This window comes from Mus musculus, chromosome 7 (genome assembly GCF_000001635.26).
Source record: "Mus musculus strain C57BL/6J chromosome 7, GRCm38.p6 C57BL/6J".
In the NCBI taxonomy this organism is placed as follows: Eukaryota; Metazoa; Chordata; class Mammalia; order Rodentia; family Muridae; genus Mus; species Mus musculus.
Genome location: NC_000073.6, coordinates 66,809,774 through 66,824,613, shown reverse-complemented (window position 1 = coordinate 66,824,613; position 14,840 = coordinate 66,809,774). Strand labels below are relative to the sequence as shown.

The 14,840-nt window shown below is 45.4% G+C and overlaps 1 protein-coding gene across 4 annotated transcripts in view; it reads right to left on the bottom strand.

Annotated features, from left to right (window-relative positions):
- Nucleotides 1–921: 921 nt before the first annotated feature.
- The window catches only part of Cers3 (ceramide synthase 3), a 90,575-nt gene continuing 76,656 nt past the window's right edge, over nucleotides 922–14,840 (bottom strand). For all 4 annotated transcript variants that reach the window (XM_006541001.4, XM_030242803.1, XM_006541002.4 and 1 more), the window contains one exon: nucleotides 922–2,924. In XM_006541001.4, the coding sequence (XP_006541064.1) occupies nucleotides 2,772–2,924 (153 nt within the window). In that variant the 3' untranslated portion in view covers nucleotides 922–2,771. The remainder of the gene's footprint in view (nucleotides 2,925–14,840) is intronic.

The following is a 14,840-nucleotide window of genomic DNA, read 5'->3' as shown; positions in this document are numbered from 1 at the left end:
TCGGGGGCCCAGGGCTATGCTGAAGTGCAGATTCGTTCCTCATCCCAGGAGGGTCAAGAAAAATACAGCAGGCGGTGCTGCAAAGAGACATTTTTTAAAAGCTCGATGGATAATTCTCCTGAACATCAACTTATCTTCTTCAGCTTTTGATGGCAGATATGGAAGACAGAATCATAAAAATTCCTTTAGGATGTACCAGCTTTCTGTCTTCTTTCCTTCCTGTGTGTGTGTGTGTGTGTGTGTGTGTGTGTGTTATGTGCATGTGTAAGTATAAAAGGCACCAAGTGTACTGTTTGACCCTACTCCACCTTATTCCCTTGAGACAGAGTCACCTGAAGCTACACTGGTGTCCAGCCAGCCCCAGCAATCCTCTTGTTTCTGTCCTTGTCCCGCACTGGAGGTACTGTGTACACAGCCATGCCCAGTTATAGTCATGCCCAGTTACACCAGGCCCAACCTTTCTTTACCTGGTTGCTTGGGATTTGAACTCAGATCCTGATGCCTATAGAGCAAGTGTTCTTGCCTGCTGAGCCATCTCCCTGCCCAGGCCTCTTAACACCTGTGCTGTCTCTGCACAGGGCACAGGCACTATCTTCATCCCCAGAACAGCTAGCGGTCTCTGCCAGGAAGCTCATCTTACAATCGCAACGGTAAACATTCCTCTTCATGTGTCTGAGATGCCTAGACTCAGACATTCAAAAGCCCCAGAAGCCCACTGTCTACACTGTCAGGTCAGGGTTTGCCAGCTGGAGCTCTAAGGTCTTGAGTATAAATGATCGCATCGGCCCCCTTCTCTGCAGCTTTCCAGCAGGACCCTTCTAGAAGACTAGCGTGTTTCTGTTTACATTATGTGTATAGATCTGTATTTCTCCCTCTGAGGCCAAAGGATGTGTGCCAAAATGACTCAGTCACCATACACTGTGGGATTCCCTTTTGTTTTATTGAAAGTCAGTATGGCTTAGAACTTTACAAAGTCACCTCGCATGGTACTGAACCCTTGTTTGCTATAGGAAATGGGGTTACCTTCCCTAGTCACAGCAGCCTCCAATGCTGCCACAAAGTATACCTCTTCCTCTTCTGCAGTGTAAGTGCTTCAGCTGTTTGAGAGCTTAGATTTTGAGAGCATATCAGTTTTACCTTCTGCCGTCAAAGCAGAAAAAGAAGTTGGACAGTATAGCAATAAACAATGTTTCACTGTAAGCAAGAAAATGTTCTGTAGTCAAAGAGAACCAAAATAAATCAAGGGGAAATACTTCGTTAACTAGACACATAAAAGAATTTTAGTGAGACCTTTTACCAAAGTAAGAACAATAAACTCAACAACTATGCCCTAGAGTAAGTAGAGACATTTTAAATATGAGATCACATTACAGATATAACGCACATGGTACTGTGCTCATAAAAACAAATATTAATTTAAGGCTTGTTTTTTTTCTGTTTTTCCTACAATTCTTTAACAAGATACTTTGTTGGGAACAGAATTCTGAAGAGTTTTTGTTTGTTTGCTCGTATTTGCTTAGCCTGAAGGTTTTAAAAACACGCAATTTTAAAAATTAAAAACTGAAACTCTCAGACCATTTAGTGCGCACAGGACCTTTGTGACTTAGGGTGCCTGGCGGCCTTCTGGGTTCTTCACTGCGCAGTGGTCAGAATGTGTTAGATCCTGAGACCACAGCATGGCTTCCTCTTTCCGCTTCTAAGAGTTCCTTCAGAATTTGAAGCTCCCAGGCATGCCACCCTGGGGCTGGCTTCCTGGGTAATATGGCTCAGTGAGCAACCTCTCCGGGACCCCCCCACGCTCCTCAGTGGCTCCCGAGTGACCGTCTCAGCCCATGGCATCTCTGTGAGCCTGAGGATGGGGATCGGGGCTGACAGCACAGGGCAGCTTGACACCGAAACTCACGTCCCTCTACGCCAGGACCCTGCCAGGAAGGCTCTGGGCTCATCTGAGAATTATCCCTGGAAACAACATAGTCACAAACAGAAACAAACTTCTGGGCCTTTGTACCTCCGGGTATCTTACACATTAAGAGCCATTTTTAAGATGGAGCTTCTCACACAAAGTTCAGCCAGGGTTGTCTCTTTTGTCAAAGCTGGAATTCTAGTGCAGTGAGGGGTCGCTAACACCTGCAGGGGACACGAGCACTCCTGTCAACTCACCCAGTCCTTACTCTAACTCTGTGAGGTAGTAGAGCAGATGCCTTCAGAGGCCCTGTGCAGAGAAGCACCTCGGCTGCCCAGGGTGGCTCAGGAGCCCTGGCAGCCTGCCCTCTCCTTTGGCTCTAACTGCTCTCTTGCCACTGCAAACACACTTTTGGAAGATGAGGTGCTACTGTGGCCAACCACCAGGAGAAAGTGGGTAACCTGGACATTTGTCAAACCATGGAGCATGTACAAGGTGGTAAGTTTTAAAAAAAAAAAAAAAAAGTTCAGAGAAAACGAGTTCCTGAGAAAGTCAAGTGCTTCAAATTCTGGAAGGGGGGAAACACAACAACAACTGACGAACTGACCCTGCCTGGAGAAATCTCTGAACTCTGACCAGCCTGACTTAACTGCTGACCAATCCACGGGTATTCCACTTCTTAACATTTTATCACAGTCAGGGTGACTGAGTTGGGGGCCACCTTGAGCAACATAGGAGACTCCATCTCAATAAAATAAAATAAAATAAAATAAAATAAAAGGCAAAATGGGGTCTCTGTGGGTCCACAGCAGTGGATAGAGGAGCAGTTCCGGCCTCCCAGTGTCCTGGCGCCACATTGTGCTTCAAGCTAACGGCCATGCTGACCATTGGCAATGAGATGCCTGTTGGTCCCAAGGCCATTCTTCAAATACTCTGTCTCTTTGCCCTTGGTGCTCTCTGCTTCCTCTTCCTCCTCCTCTTCCTCTTCCTCTTCGTTGTCACTCCTCACATCCTGGACGTTCTAGGCAAAGGACAGAATGGGCCATGAGTGACAGCATTGCTGGAGGAGCATCTCATGAGCACACACAGAGGTCGAGGGTAGAAAGCCAGCTCCTGTTATATAGGAGCCTCCATGCCCACACACTAACCTTCCTAGGGCACACCACGGCACAAGTCAGAAGCAGATTTTTAAAGACTAAAAATTCGAGGGCTGGAGTATGGACTCCTTAGTTTAGAATACTTGTGGCTCTTGCAGAGAACCAGGGTTCAATTTCCAGCACCAATTTCCATGAAAGAATGTGCACAGGACAAGCATCTGTCAGTTGGCCTATGCTTTCGGGGATAATCACACACACACACACACACACACACACACACACACACACTGTTCACATAGGGGCTCACAGCCATCTGTAATGCCCTCCTTGGTTACATAACACATATACATATGGGCAGGCGATACATTTACTACATAAGATAACTTGATTATGGCAATGGCATATATATGTGTGTGTGTGTGTGTGTGTGTGTGTGTATTCAAACTCTGCTGGGGATACGACCTAGTACCTCAGGTTCTTAGCCAATCCACAGTGTCTTTCCTACACTCAACTTAGAATAAGAAGAAAATATACTCAAGGGACGCTGTCTCCCTCCCACATTTGTCACGTTCTGCAGACAGGGAGGAACAGGTAACTATTCTGAATTCTCCCAGAATGCAACTGTGCATGCAGTCATAAGATCACATTCTGTTGGGTTCAGGGGTTCACAATTCCTGAAATCAGATATTAATGGCAAAACTACCAGTGACATCTGAGCAGTGTCACGCCTGTGTCAACTGTGTTTCTGCCTTCCCATCCATGAAAGAATGTGCACAGGACAAGCATCTGTCAGTTGGCCTATGCTTTCGGGGATAATCACACACACACACACACACACACTTTTCACCCGTAAGTATACAAAGTTGTTGGAAATGTCTTTCATTGTTCTGCTTTTATGACAGCTGGGGCGTTGCAGTATTGTTTAAACTTCTGTTTAGAGGGGTTCAATATTACCCAGGAATTAAAGTTCAGGCCAGTAAAGCCAGAACTGCTGGCTCTGACAATGAGTCAAAGCCCAGACTGTGGATTTCCTGCCAATAAGAATGTGCTAGGTTGATATGCAGGTGTTTGTCTGCTGCGAAAGATCTAATAATAGAGATTCAAAAGTGTGTGACTCAAACATTAATAAAATGCTACTTTAAGTCCAATTTTGTTTTACATGTGACATCTTTACTATAACTAACAGTATTGACGTTTAAAGGGCTTACAAAGGGGCAGGTTGGACTGAGCAGTCCGTATGAACATTAATATTCTCCATCATGATGACTGGACATATGAAATATCCTCTTTACTTAATAGACAGAAATCTAACAAAGGTGAATGTAGGAGATTTGAGGCAGGTAAGTGACTTTGACAAAGCCACCACACAGCAAGGGCGCAAACACGGAGCTCTACCGTCCCCTGCTGGACGGAGCTGGGTGGTGTAATCACTGGGAGAGACAGAGGACCCCTGTGACCCAGATCTGAGGGAGTCAGCTTTTCCTCACTGGCTGAGTGCTGGCTATCTCTTCACCACCACCCCCAAACCCATTCTGACCTTGACCTTGATACCATCAGGGTTGGCCTTTAGGTATACATTTTAAAAGAATAAAAACCATCTCTAATAAATAATTGTATTATGTTAGACAAAGACTGGCATGTTCATTCTATTTCAGTTAAAATGGATGTTCATCTGGATGTGGTGGAGAATGCCTTTAATTTTATCACTTAGGAGGCAGACGCAGGTGGAGCTCTGTGACTTCAAGGCCAGCCTAATCTATAGAGCAAGTTCCAGGTCAGCCAAGGCTATGTAACAAGGCCCCAACAAACACCAAAAAAAGATGTTCAAAGGCCGAGGAGATGCTCAGTGGTCAAAGTTGCCCAAGCCTCTCATCATCTGAGTTTGGATTCTGAGGACCTCTTGAAGTCAGAGACAGACCCTAACTAGCCTGTTATCTTTATGTTTCTCTGTCAAGATGGGAGGTGGAGACAGAAGAGTCCCCAGAAGTGTGTGGGCCAGCCAGACTGGCTTAGGCAGTGATGGGTAATTATCAGAGTCCTTGTCTCAAACAAAATGGAAGGTGAGGATGGATACCTGACATTGTTCTCCAACCTTCACAGATACACTGTGGCACACACACAGATACACATAAATAAGAAACAATACACACTAGGACGTGCACATACACTCACAAATGTTCAAGATTTATGGGTAGATTTATCAACTCATTCATGACTTACAATGTACCACTTGAACAGACACTAGCTAAGGGATGTTAGAAGAGTGAAATTCTCTAATGAGCTGGAGTTAGAAAAGCTTAAGATAAGGACCACAATCTATAGTCTAGGAAAGAAAGCACAGCTGTAAATCTTTCCAGCAGTTAACATTCATGATAGAAATAAGAACCCAACTGCTTTCTGTCTAGGGGGCTCCTGGAGTGTACACCCGTGGTGAAGACCAGCATTTTCTCCAGCACAGCCTGTTGCTTTGAGTGTCAGCACGAGCACCAACAGCATCCCTGGAACCAGCCACCTCCATTTGTCTCACCGGGCTTCTCACTTGTTGCATTCCAACCCAAATGCCAGGTTCTGTTTCTGGGCCCTCAGAACTTGTCTCATGCAGATTGTTGGCCTTGGACCTTCTACAAATCACCAGAGGCCCAAGAAACTATAGCATACCCACAAGGATCCACACCTTTGAAAAATAGACTGGTGGATCTGTGCTTCCGCAGCCACAGGGCTGGGAGGACTCTGCATGGGTCTCATGCCCATCACGAGATGTGTGCTCCTCACCTACCAGGCCCCACCCCAAGGTCTTGGCAGTCCCCGCCAAAGACTTTCCATTACTATTCTGTTAGTATTCTGGCCATTTGAGATCACTTGCTCCTAGAATTAGCAAAAAAAAAAGCATTCTAGCATTCAGCTGACCTTTCTCTAAAACCTTCCTGGTTCTTCTAGAACAGTCGTTCTCAGCCTTCCTAATGCTGCAACCCTTTAATCCAGTTGCTCATGTTGTGGTGACCCCCTAACCATAAGATTACTTCATCCATACTTCACAACTGTAATTTTGCTATTGTTAAGAATCATAATGTAAATATCCAGGATGTAGGATTCAGATATGCAGCACCTGTGAAAGGCTCCATCGATGCCCACGCCCCCTCAATGGATTGTGACCCACAGACTGGGAAGTACTGCTTTAGGATGAACTATTAATATCCACCCATAGCCAAAGGTGGATGAACACGTTTTTGCCATGTCTTTTACGAAGTTCCTCATCAACAAGCCCCTTTGCTCTCACAAAAGGCTCAGGAAAAAGTGTGTGGTGAAGAACAAAGTGCTGGCTTTTCAGCTGAGCTTTGCAGTCCTCACATCCCTGGACAGGACCAGCCCTGACAAATGCAATAACCAGATGGATCACGTGAGCAGAGACTTGCATTCTGAGGACTGACTTGAACACATAATCACTATGAAGGAAAGCCAAGGTCAGTGTCAGAGCATCCCAAACACTAGGAGAAAGAGGAAAGCCTAAGTTTGACCTTCTGGTTTAAGGCCTATCAAAACCAAAATTGTTCCTTACAGGGCATGTTCTAGAAGCAGGGCATAAAGATGTACACGACCAAAGACTAACTCACTCTGAGACCTGAGGGTCAAGTTTCCTTCTTTGGCATGGGAATGTCCAATTTCCCACAACCACTTGTTGAAGAGACTGCTCTTCCCTGTTGAGCGGTCTCTGTGGCTTATAGCAGAATCATCTGCCCAGGGTGAGTGACTTCTCTGCTCTCTGTGGCCACTGAGGCGTGGGCCTGCCTCATACGGCCTCATGCCTGCCTCCTTAGGTCTATGTCTGTGGTAGGTCTGGAAATCTGGAAGTAAGGGCTTCAGTTTTGCTCTTTCGAGGTTGCTTAGCTACAGCCTCTGGATGGACCTGACCTCATGAATGACCTGATCATGATCCTTATTTGCAGAAGAAGAAACAGGTTTCGTGCTGGTCCACACACACAGGATGCTTTCTCTTTGGGTTCACTGCAGATACAGAAGGTTTTTTTGTTTCTGTTTCTGGTTTGTTTGTTTTTGTTTTTTTGGGTTTTTTTTTTATGTTGCTCCAACTTACTGATGTAAAGTAGGAGGCTTTTATTTTCTTAAATTATGAACAAAATCTAATGAAGTTATAATAAAAATTTCATGTTGGTATAATTTAATTATTGAACTATTAAATTATAATCTGTTATTTGATTTATTTCTAATTCCTGAAGCAGTTTTTCATTTTGCTAACTTTTGCCAATGAGCTTCAAAGAAAAAAGTTGGTTTTAGGGTCAGACAGATTCCGAATGGTGTCTTCATTTTCCAAAGTTGAAAAAAACCTAGAGATTTCAGACCCTTCCTGTTGTCACAGACTGGTGACAGCCCAGCCCAGAGTATACCAAGGAGCTTCCGATCTTCTTCCTTCCTTTCTTTTTTCCTTCCTTTCTTTCTTCCTTCCTTCCTTCTTTCTTTTTTGAAAACCAAACAAACAAAAGGCACAGGGCTCTGCCAAACCTATCAGATTATCTAACATACATAAAAATACACTAGATCTGGTGGTCACCAGCTGCTAATGAAATGACTTCACTAAATAAATATGATTTGCTTTGGAGATTAAGGCTTAGAACTGCAGTACTCTCTAAACAGCTACACGGTGCCTCTTGCTCATCCTCTACTGAAAGTTTCTCATCCCTGCCTGAGTGGAGACATACACGGCTGTTTTGAACAACAACAGAATAATCAAATCTCTTGGGATTTAGGGCAGGAGAATACCCTGGCTCAACAAGATGAAGCCCAGAACTTTTGTTTTAAAACTTAAATGTTAGTTAGCTTCAAATATTAATATTCATGATTTTTTTAAAAGCCATAGAATCCACATGGACCATTGGGAATTAAACACTCAGTCCTGACAAGAATGCTGAAGATATGAGCAGGTAGCCTGTAGAAGGCCCAGTACCACAGACTGATGGACCACACAAGGCACTTATCATCGGGGAAATGAGATCAACACAGGGAGATGAAAGCTCACTTTGTCAAACTGGCAGCCACGAAGACGTATGATAAAAACCAAGTTGAAAAGTGTGAAGGAAGGGAAGACTCTCACACGTAAGTCTTGAAACATCCTTCAACAGCATCCTGTAAATTTGCCAGGCAATTCCAGCTGAGCTGCTCGCAGCCAGGCCCACAAGGAAGTACATCAATATGAGTAACAAGGAGATGTGCAAAGGGCAGGTTCTATATGTTAGATAATAACACTTGTGAAAGGTTTGAAAATACAATGTCTGTGCCTACATACAAGGGTGGTCATGATACACAAACATGGGGCCGGGGGAACACGTTGGCTTCAAGCATGCACACATCTTCAGGAGGAGGCTTGGGAACAGGAACAGACCAGTCAGAACACACTGACCTCTCCCCCCTTGCCATTTTCTCCTGAGTGACCCCATCACACCCATAGCAGGCATTCAGATACTTGTCCAGTGAGTGAGTAAGTGAAGGAATGAATCTAGCCCAACAGTACCTAAGCACCATTCAAGTATAGATGGCTTATAAATTCATATCCATAACAGGGACCAGTCCCGTGGGCTTCAAACTCAAACTTTAAGCTAGCTAATCACTCAGCTGTCCATCAATCTCATCGAGTTCTCATGTTCTCATTGAGTCTTCCATATTTCAGCAAACGGCACCACCACTCACTCAGCTGCACATAGCAAATCCCTCAAGGTCCTCCTCTTACAGACCTCCTCATTCTCCAGTCTGCCGTACTCAGCCAAGCACTTTGATAGAGGCCCTGCAATCATCGGCTTTCCAGAAATTGTCTCAGCTACCTCCAACTGGTATCAAATCTCTGTGGCCAGGTTCCAGCTTCAGAGCTGGCCCATGGCCTTGGAGTGAGTGGCACAGCCGTCAGACGAGCTGAGGCATAGCTGCACGTGTTTTGGTCCCTCGACACCTGCTGACCTGCACACCTTGGCAGTGGACCTGTAACAGACAGACACTCCACACAGTTCCTGCTGGACACTGCTGCTTCCCCATCTCAGAGGAGCAAAGCTGCTATTATTGGCAAGCTTTCTGCATAAGGAAAACACAGACGTACGCCTGCTCTCCTCTAAGGCCAGGCAAATTATGTTCTTTGACAACCCCAGTCCACCGGTCCACTTTCAAAAGGGAATGGGAAACACATCTCACTCCCTACTGGCTTTCAACAGAATGGTCATTATTTGAAGCTATTCTATACCAGAAATGACCACCCAGGGACCATGAAAAGGGTAGAGATGATGCTGAGCTACTTGGTCTCCAGTGCCTCAGGGGTAGCTCTGCCCTAGAGGATGCTGCCAGCATCCTGGGCACCTAGAGCTACTGTGTTCCTTCCTTTCTGCTATGGGTGAGTCCGTCCCACCTCAGTTTACCCCATGTGCCAGATACACATCATTTTCAGGTACCATGGGTGAAGGTTGGGGATGCTGTCTTAGGCTCTGTCTACAAGGCTGAAAGAAGCTGTGTCAACAAGAGGAAATCTTGGCATATTTCCTTCTATGAGGAAATATTCCTCATTAATGTACTGGCAAAATCCAGAGACTAGACGCTGTGTGGCTCACAGTACTCACTGCGGACAGCAAGAAGCATGAATAGGGTGGCAGGTGGGAGTGGCTAGCACCAGTACAGTTGGCTCTGAGTGAGACCCAGCAAGCTGTGACCTCAGATTGAAGTGGGAGTGGCCTTGAGGGTGGGACAAAGAGCATTTTGCTATGAAGATTCAAGTCATGGGTTCAAATGCACTTCCATGTTCCATAGGAAGTCACTAAGAAGAACTGTTCAAGGTATCAGGGACTCATCAGTGTCTGAGGAGAAGGCACCTGTCTCTAGTGAACCGCTCAACGAGGGCACTGGTGTGCTGTAGAGTAGCCACGTGGAGTTTTGAGTGTCATGGATTAAGTCTCAGGTGCCTTTCTTGGATCTCAGTTGGCTAAACTCAGGGAGGCAGGGGCTAGGGTCCTAGAAACTCAGTGGCTATGAAGCCACTGTGCCTTCTAGGTTTTACCTCTTATCTTCAGCAGGAATAAGAAGATGCAAATAGGGAAAAATAGAATGAATAAGGAAAAATAAGAAAGGACTCCCAGGAGGGTGTTTTGTTTTGTTTTGTTTTGTTTATGGGAATAGGGTGAAGAATGAAGTGTCTCTGTTGGGAGTTGGCCATCTCAGTGGTTACATTGTGGCCAAGCCAGGAAGAAGTCTGTATGCCTATGCATGTTCCCTTAGCTCAACCAGGGAGTCGTTTGTCCATTCAGCGGTGAGCTGAGCATGCTACATGGCTAGCTCATGATCTACTATGGGCCCTGCTTTCCACCTAAGGAAGCCAGCTCCCATGCCACCAGCGCTCCTTGCTGCTGAGTGGAAATGGTTGGAGAGATTCAGAGCAGCCACGGTGTGGAGAGAAATGCTAGTGGCTCAGAGTGCAGTGGTATGGCTTGAGAGGTAGGAGGGGTGTTGCATTGGAAAAACATTCTTCAAAGGCCTCTGGGATGGAAAGGGACCTTGAGGGCGTCTAGCCTAGTTTCTCTCTGAAGTTTCTGTGTTCTTTATGACAACCTGAGCAAAAGAGGTTCCCACGCCTACCTGCAGGTACACCTGCTTTGTTTTTCTTTCTCTCCCTCCCTCCCTCCCTCCCTCCCTCCCTCCCTCCCTCCCTCCCTCCCTCCCTCCTTCCCTTCCTCCCTTTCTTCCCTTCCTCCTCCCCCCCTCCCTCTGTCCCTCCCTCTCTTCTTTCTCTCTCTCTCCCTCTCTTCTTTCCTTTCTTTCTCTCTTTCTTACAGTTTTGGGGGGGGGTTTGGTGTGCTCCTTGCAGTTTTTACTTATGTTTTTTTTCAAGTTCTATCCTTTAGGCTGGTGGCAGGCAGAGTACACTTCTTTCAAACATTGTTATTTTTTTCTACATAGCTAAAGATAGCCCATTCCTCTTCCAGCTAAACATTCCCATCATTATGGTTTCGCTGTGGTGAATCCTCAGGAGATCATTCAGGGGAAGCTGCTTCTTAGTGCACTGCTGGTGAGAGACACTAGAACCTCTGAGGGGCGTGGCCTATGGAAGGTGGAGGTCTTATGACTGTCTGGTCTTAGACCTTCAGCTTCAGAATCATAAACTAAATAAACCTCTTTCCTTTATCAGGAACCCAGTCTTGGGCACCTGTTATAGCCCTGGAGAACAGACTCACACAGCATTTCCTTCCCCTGCTGCTCATATGACACCTTACCTACCCTGCACTGCACAGTGCACAAGTATAGTCTCATCTCTCTGTCACTCTGAGACATCAAGCTTCTTCACTACCCACTGGGTTACAAATCACATCTGAGCAGCCATACCTCTGGCTTCATTATTGCTATAATTTTAATACATTTTGGTTCAAGAATGTCTATGTTTTTATTAATTAATTGTACATACTATTAGTTAAGGCCTGATCTGTATTCCTCAAAAAAATGTCTGCAAGCAAAACAACCCAAACAAACTTGATGCCGAGGAACAGAGAAACCCTACACATCAGTGCAACAGATACAATAACGCTCACTTCTAGCCGATGACTCATCTCTACCCGCAGGGCTTCCTCACTCTCCCGGAATGACATCTGCAGCCGCAGCATCAATAAAACTGTGGCTGCGTGTTTGAAGCACTGTAACTAAACTCTATGCCTGGGAATCTGTGGCTTTGCAGTAATGTCAGGAGCCCAGGAGGCTGCTTTGTGAATGACTCCACGTCTCAAGCCGCACTTGGCAGTGAAACAAAGAGCACTATAATAAGCACTTTATGCTATTTTAAAAGCAAACTTTTAGCTCTCACTGTATTGAAAAAAAATGCACATTCAGGCAAAGAGGTCAATGTTCTAAGCTACTAGCAAAATACCTCCCTTTCTGTTGTAATAATTCTCATCATCCAAGTTGACAAGGTTGCAGGAAAGACAGACCATTGTAGTCTTGCTTCTCATATTTCTCCTCAGCGGCACTGCACTGCATTTCATTGGGTTCTTTCAACCCTGGCCACAAATGGACATTTGGTTTTCGGTGATGTGGAATTTTCTAGATCACACTGTGGTTGAGGATGCTCCACAGATGCGCAAACCACAAAGGTTCCGGTGAGCCCTGGGGTGCTGTGTTCCTTACAGCCTTTGGGCAGTAACAATGTTGATGGTCACAGATGCTACTTTGGCTACCAAGGCTGTCTGCTAAGCCACAAACTCTCCCTAGATTGTTTTTCTCCATAGAAAGAAAATATTGAAGCCAGAGTCACCTGGGCCCTTTTGTGTTTTTCTGATTTCAAATTATCTTTTTTTCTTAGTTGTGATTTCCTATATTTCTTTATAAACGGTATAGTCCATGGAGGAAATATAGACTCAGAACCATGATTCACTTTATAGAATAAGTGGCTCTAAGACGAATTAATAAACTAGTCACGCTGGTTCTCAGGGTTTTATCACTGTGAAGAGACAACACGACCACAGCGACTCTTTTGTTTGTTTGTTTTGCCTTGTTTTGTTTTTCAAGACAGGGTTTCTCTGTATAGCCCGGGCTGTCCTGGAACTCACTATGTAGACCAGGCTGGCCTCGAACTCAGAAATCCGCCTGCCTCTGCCTCCCAAGTGCTAGGATTAAAGGTGTGCACCACCAGTCATGGTGGTTCTCACCTGTAATCCCAGGTCTCAGTAGGCAGAGGCAGGAGGATCACAGTGTTTACAGCCAGTCTGGGACACACAGGGAGTTCAAGGCTAGCCTTGGCTACAGAGTCAATTCAAGACCAGCTTGGACTACAGGGTAAGACTATCCCACAAATAAACAACAATCGTCATTTCCTGAAGTGATGACACTTTGTGTTGTTGAGAGCTCTCTCTTTTACACTCCTCTTTCCTGCTCTCTCTCAGTCTGCATTCCGAGAACTTTATCCTTGTGAGTTTTACTCCTCTGGAACATGACAGTGTTGCTTTTTTCCCCAAACTTCCAGACTGGAGGAACAGCTGAAGCTGAGTGACCCACACGACAGAAGCCTAAGGGAGAAATGGCTTGAATTCTCAGAAGGAGTGGCAGCAATGGAAAGTCATCCATGGAGACCTCTCTGTGGTGGAGGAGGACCCAGGACTCTCTCTGTTCAGCCTAGGATGTAAATCAGAGTCACTTCTGCTGAGGGAGGAGGCTGACTGTCAAGGCTTCCAGTGTCTGGGTCCTACCTACCTCATTTGTCTTGCTGATGTAGCTGGCCTGCTTTGGGGTCTGGCTGGAAGCATTTTTCTTTTTCTTTTCCTTTTTCTTTTCCTTTTTCTTTCTTCCTTTTCTTCTTTCTTCCTTCCTTCCTTCCTTCCTTCCTTCCTTCCTTTCTTTCTTCCTCCTTCCTTCCTTCCTTCCTTCCTTCCTTCCCTCCTTTTCTCCTTTTCTTTTGTCATCCTAATGCACTGAGGTCCACATAGCCCATTAATCTGGAATTCTAGCATTCTCATAGTATGAGCAGCATACCTTATTGTATGATGTTCTTAAATACGAGTAGATTAAAAATATGAGTAGACTACATCAGGAGCTTGGTGCTGTAGCTCAGTGGAGGGCACCTATCTGGCATGCATGAAACCCTGAGTTCAATTTTCAGTCCTGCAAGAAAAAAGGCAAGTAGGCCAACTGATTGATTGATGGGTGGCAAGAGCTGGTGAAATAATGACTTTCCCATAAACTTCCTTGAATTCCTTGAAAGGTCCCCACAAGTGACTGCTGTAACTTGTTAGGCCGTTGTCACCAACATTATGCTTTCCTACTTTTGAACAAAAGGCTCAAATGACAACTTGATCAAGCAGAGCTTACCAGAAGAAAGTTCATTAATCTCCAAGTGGCCAACCCCACAGAATCATAGCTAGGTAACGTGGTTGGACTATGAAGCACAGAAGGCCTCATTCCCAACTCGTACTCAGTATGCACCGATGGCACAAATCCATATAGAAGCAGGTGGCGGCGGTGGCAGAAGAGTCATCAGAAAATTGGCCAACAGACCCACCTGATCTTGTATTAGCTCCTGGCTCTGTGTAAGATGGACAGTCATCAGGTGGGGACAACCCCGCAGCACACCTTTGGAGGCATGTCAGATACCATTTGCCTACATGGTTGAGATTGATACAGGGCAACAGCGTGGTCTCTGAGGCTATGCCCTGTGGTTCTATGCTGCGTGGTGAAGCCTTACTCAGCTGAGACACTGTCAATATGGAAATACTGCTTTTGAGGCAGGGAGTAAGATATCTGTCATTAGAAACAGCTCCATCACAGAGATCAGTTGGATTGATGCCATCTTGACCTGAGGAACAATGGTGAGACCCTCATCTCAACTATCTCCCTCACTCTCCCAAAACAACGGCAGAGTCACCATGGCCATTTTCTGCAATCAGAGAACATGGCTATGAAGAAGAAAATTACTTCACCAATCCCAACACTGTATCCACAGTACTTGGTGGGGGAAGAACGCTAGAGAGGCCTGGCCACAAGCAGGATAGAAGTGAGGCTCAGGGGACGCACAGGAGAGTAGTCCTCTAAGAGAAAGGGAGACTGTGAGTACCAAGCTGCGGCTGTCTTGCTCTATCTGATACCTAAAACTCTGAGACAAGACGTGCAGCCATAGATGCATGGAGCTTAAGGGGAATTGGATACACGTAAGATACTATCAGAATTAATTTTGCCTTACTATTTTCTTATGCATGCATGCATGTATGTATGTATGTATGTATGTATGTATGTATTGTACACATCTGTATGCATATGTGTGTTCATGTGCAAATATGCATTTGTGCATGAACATGTGGAGACCTGAAGTTGTTATGCAGGTA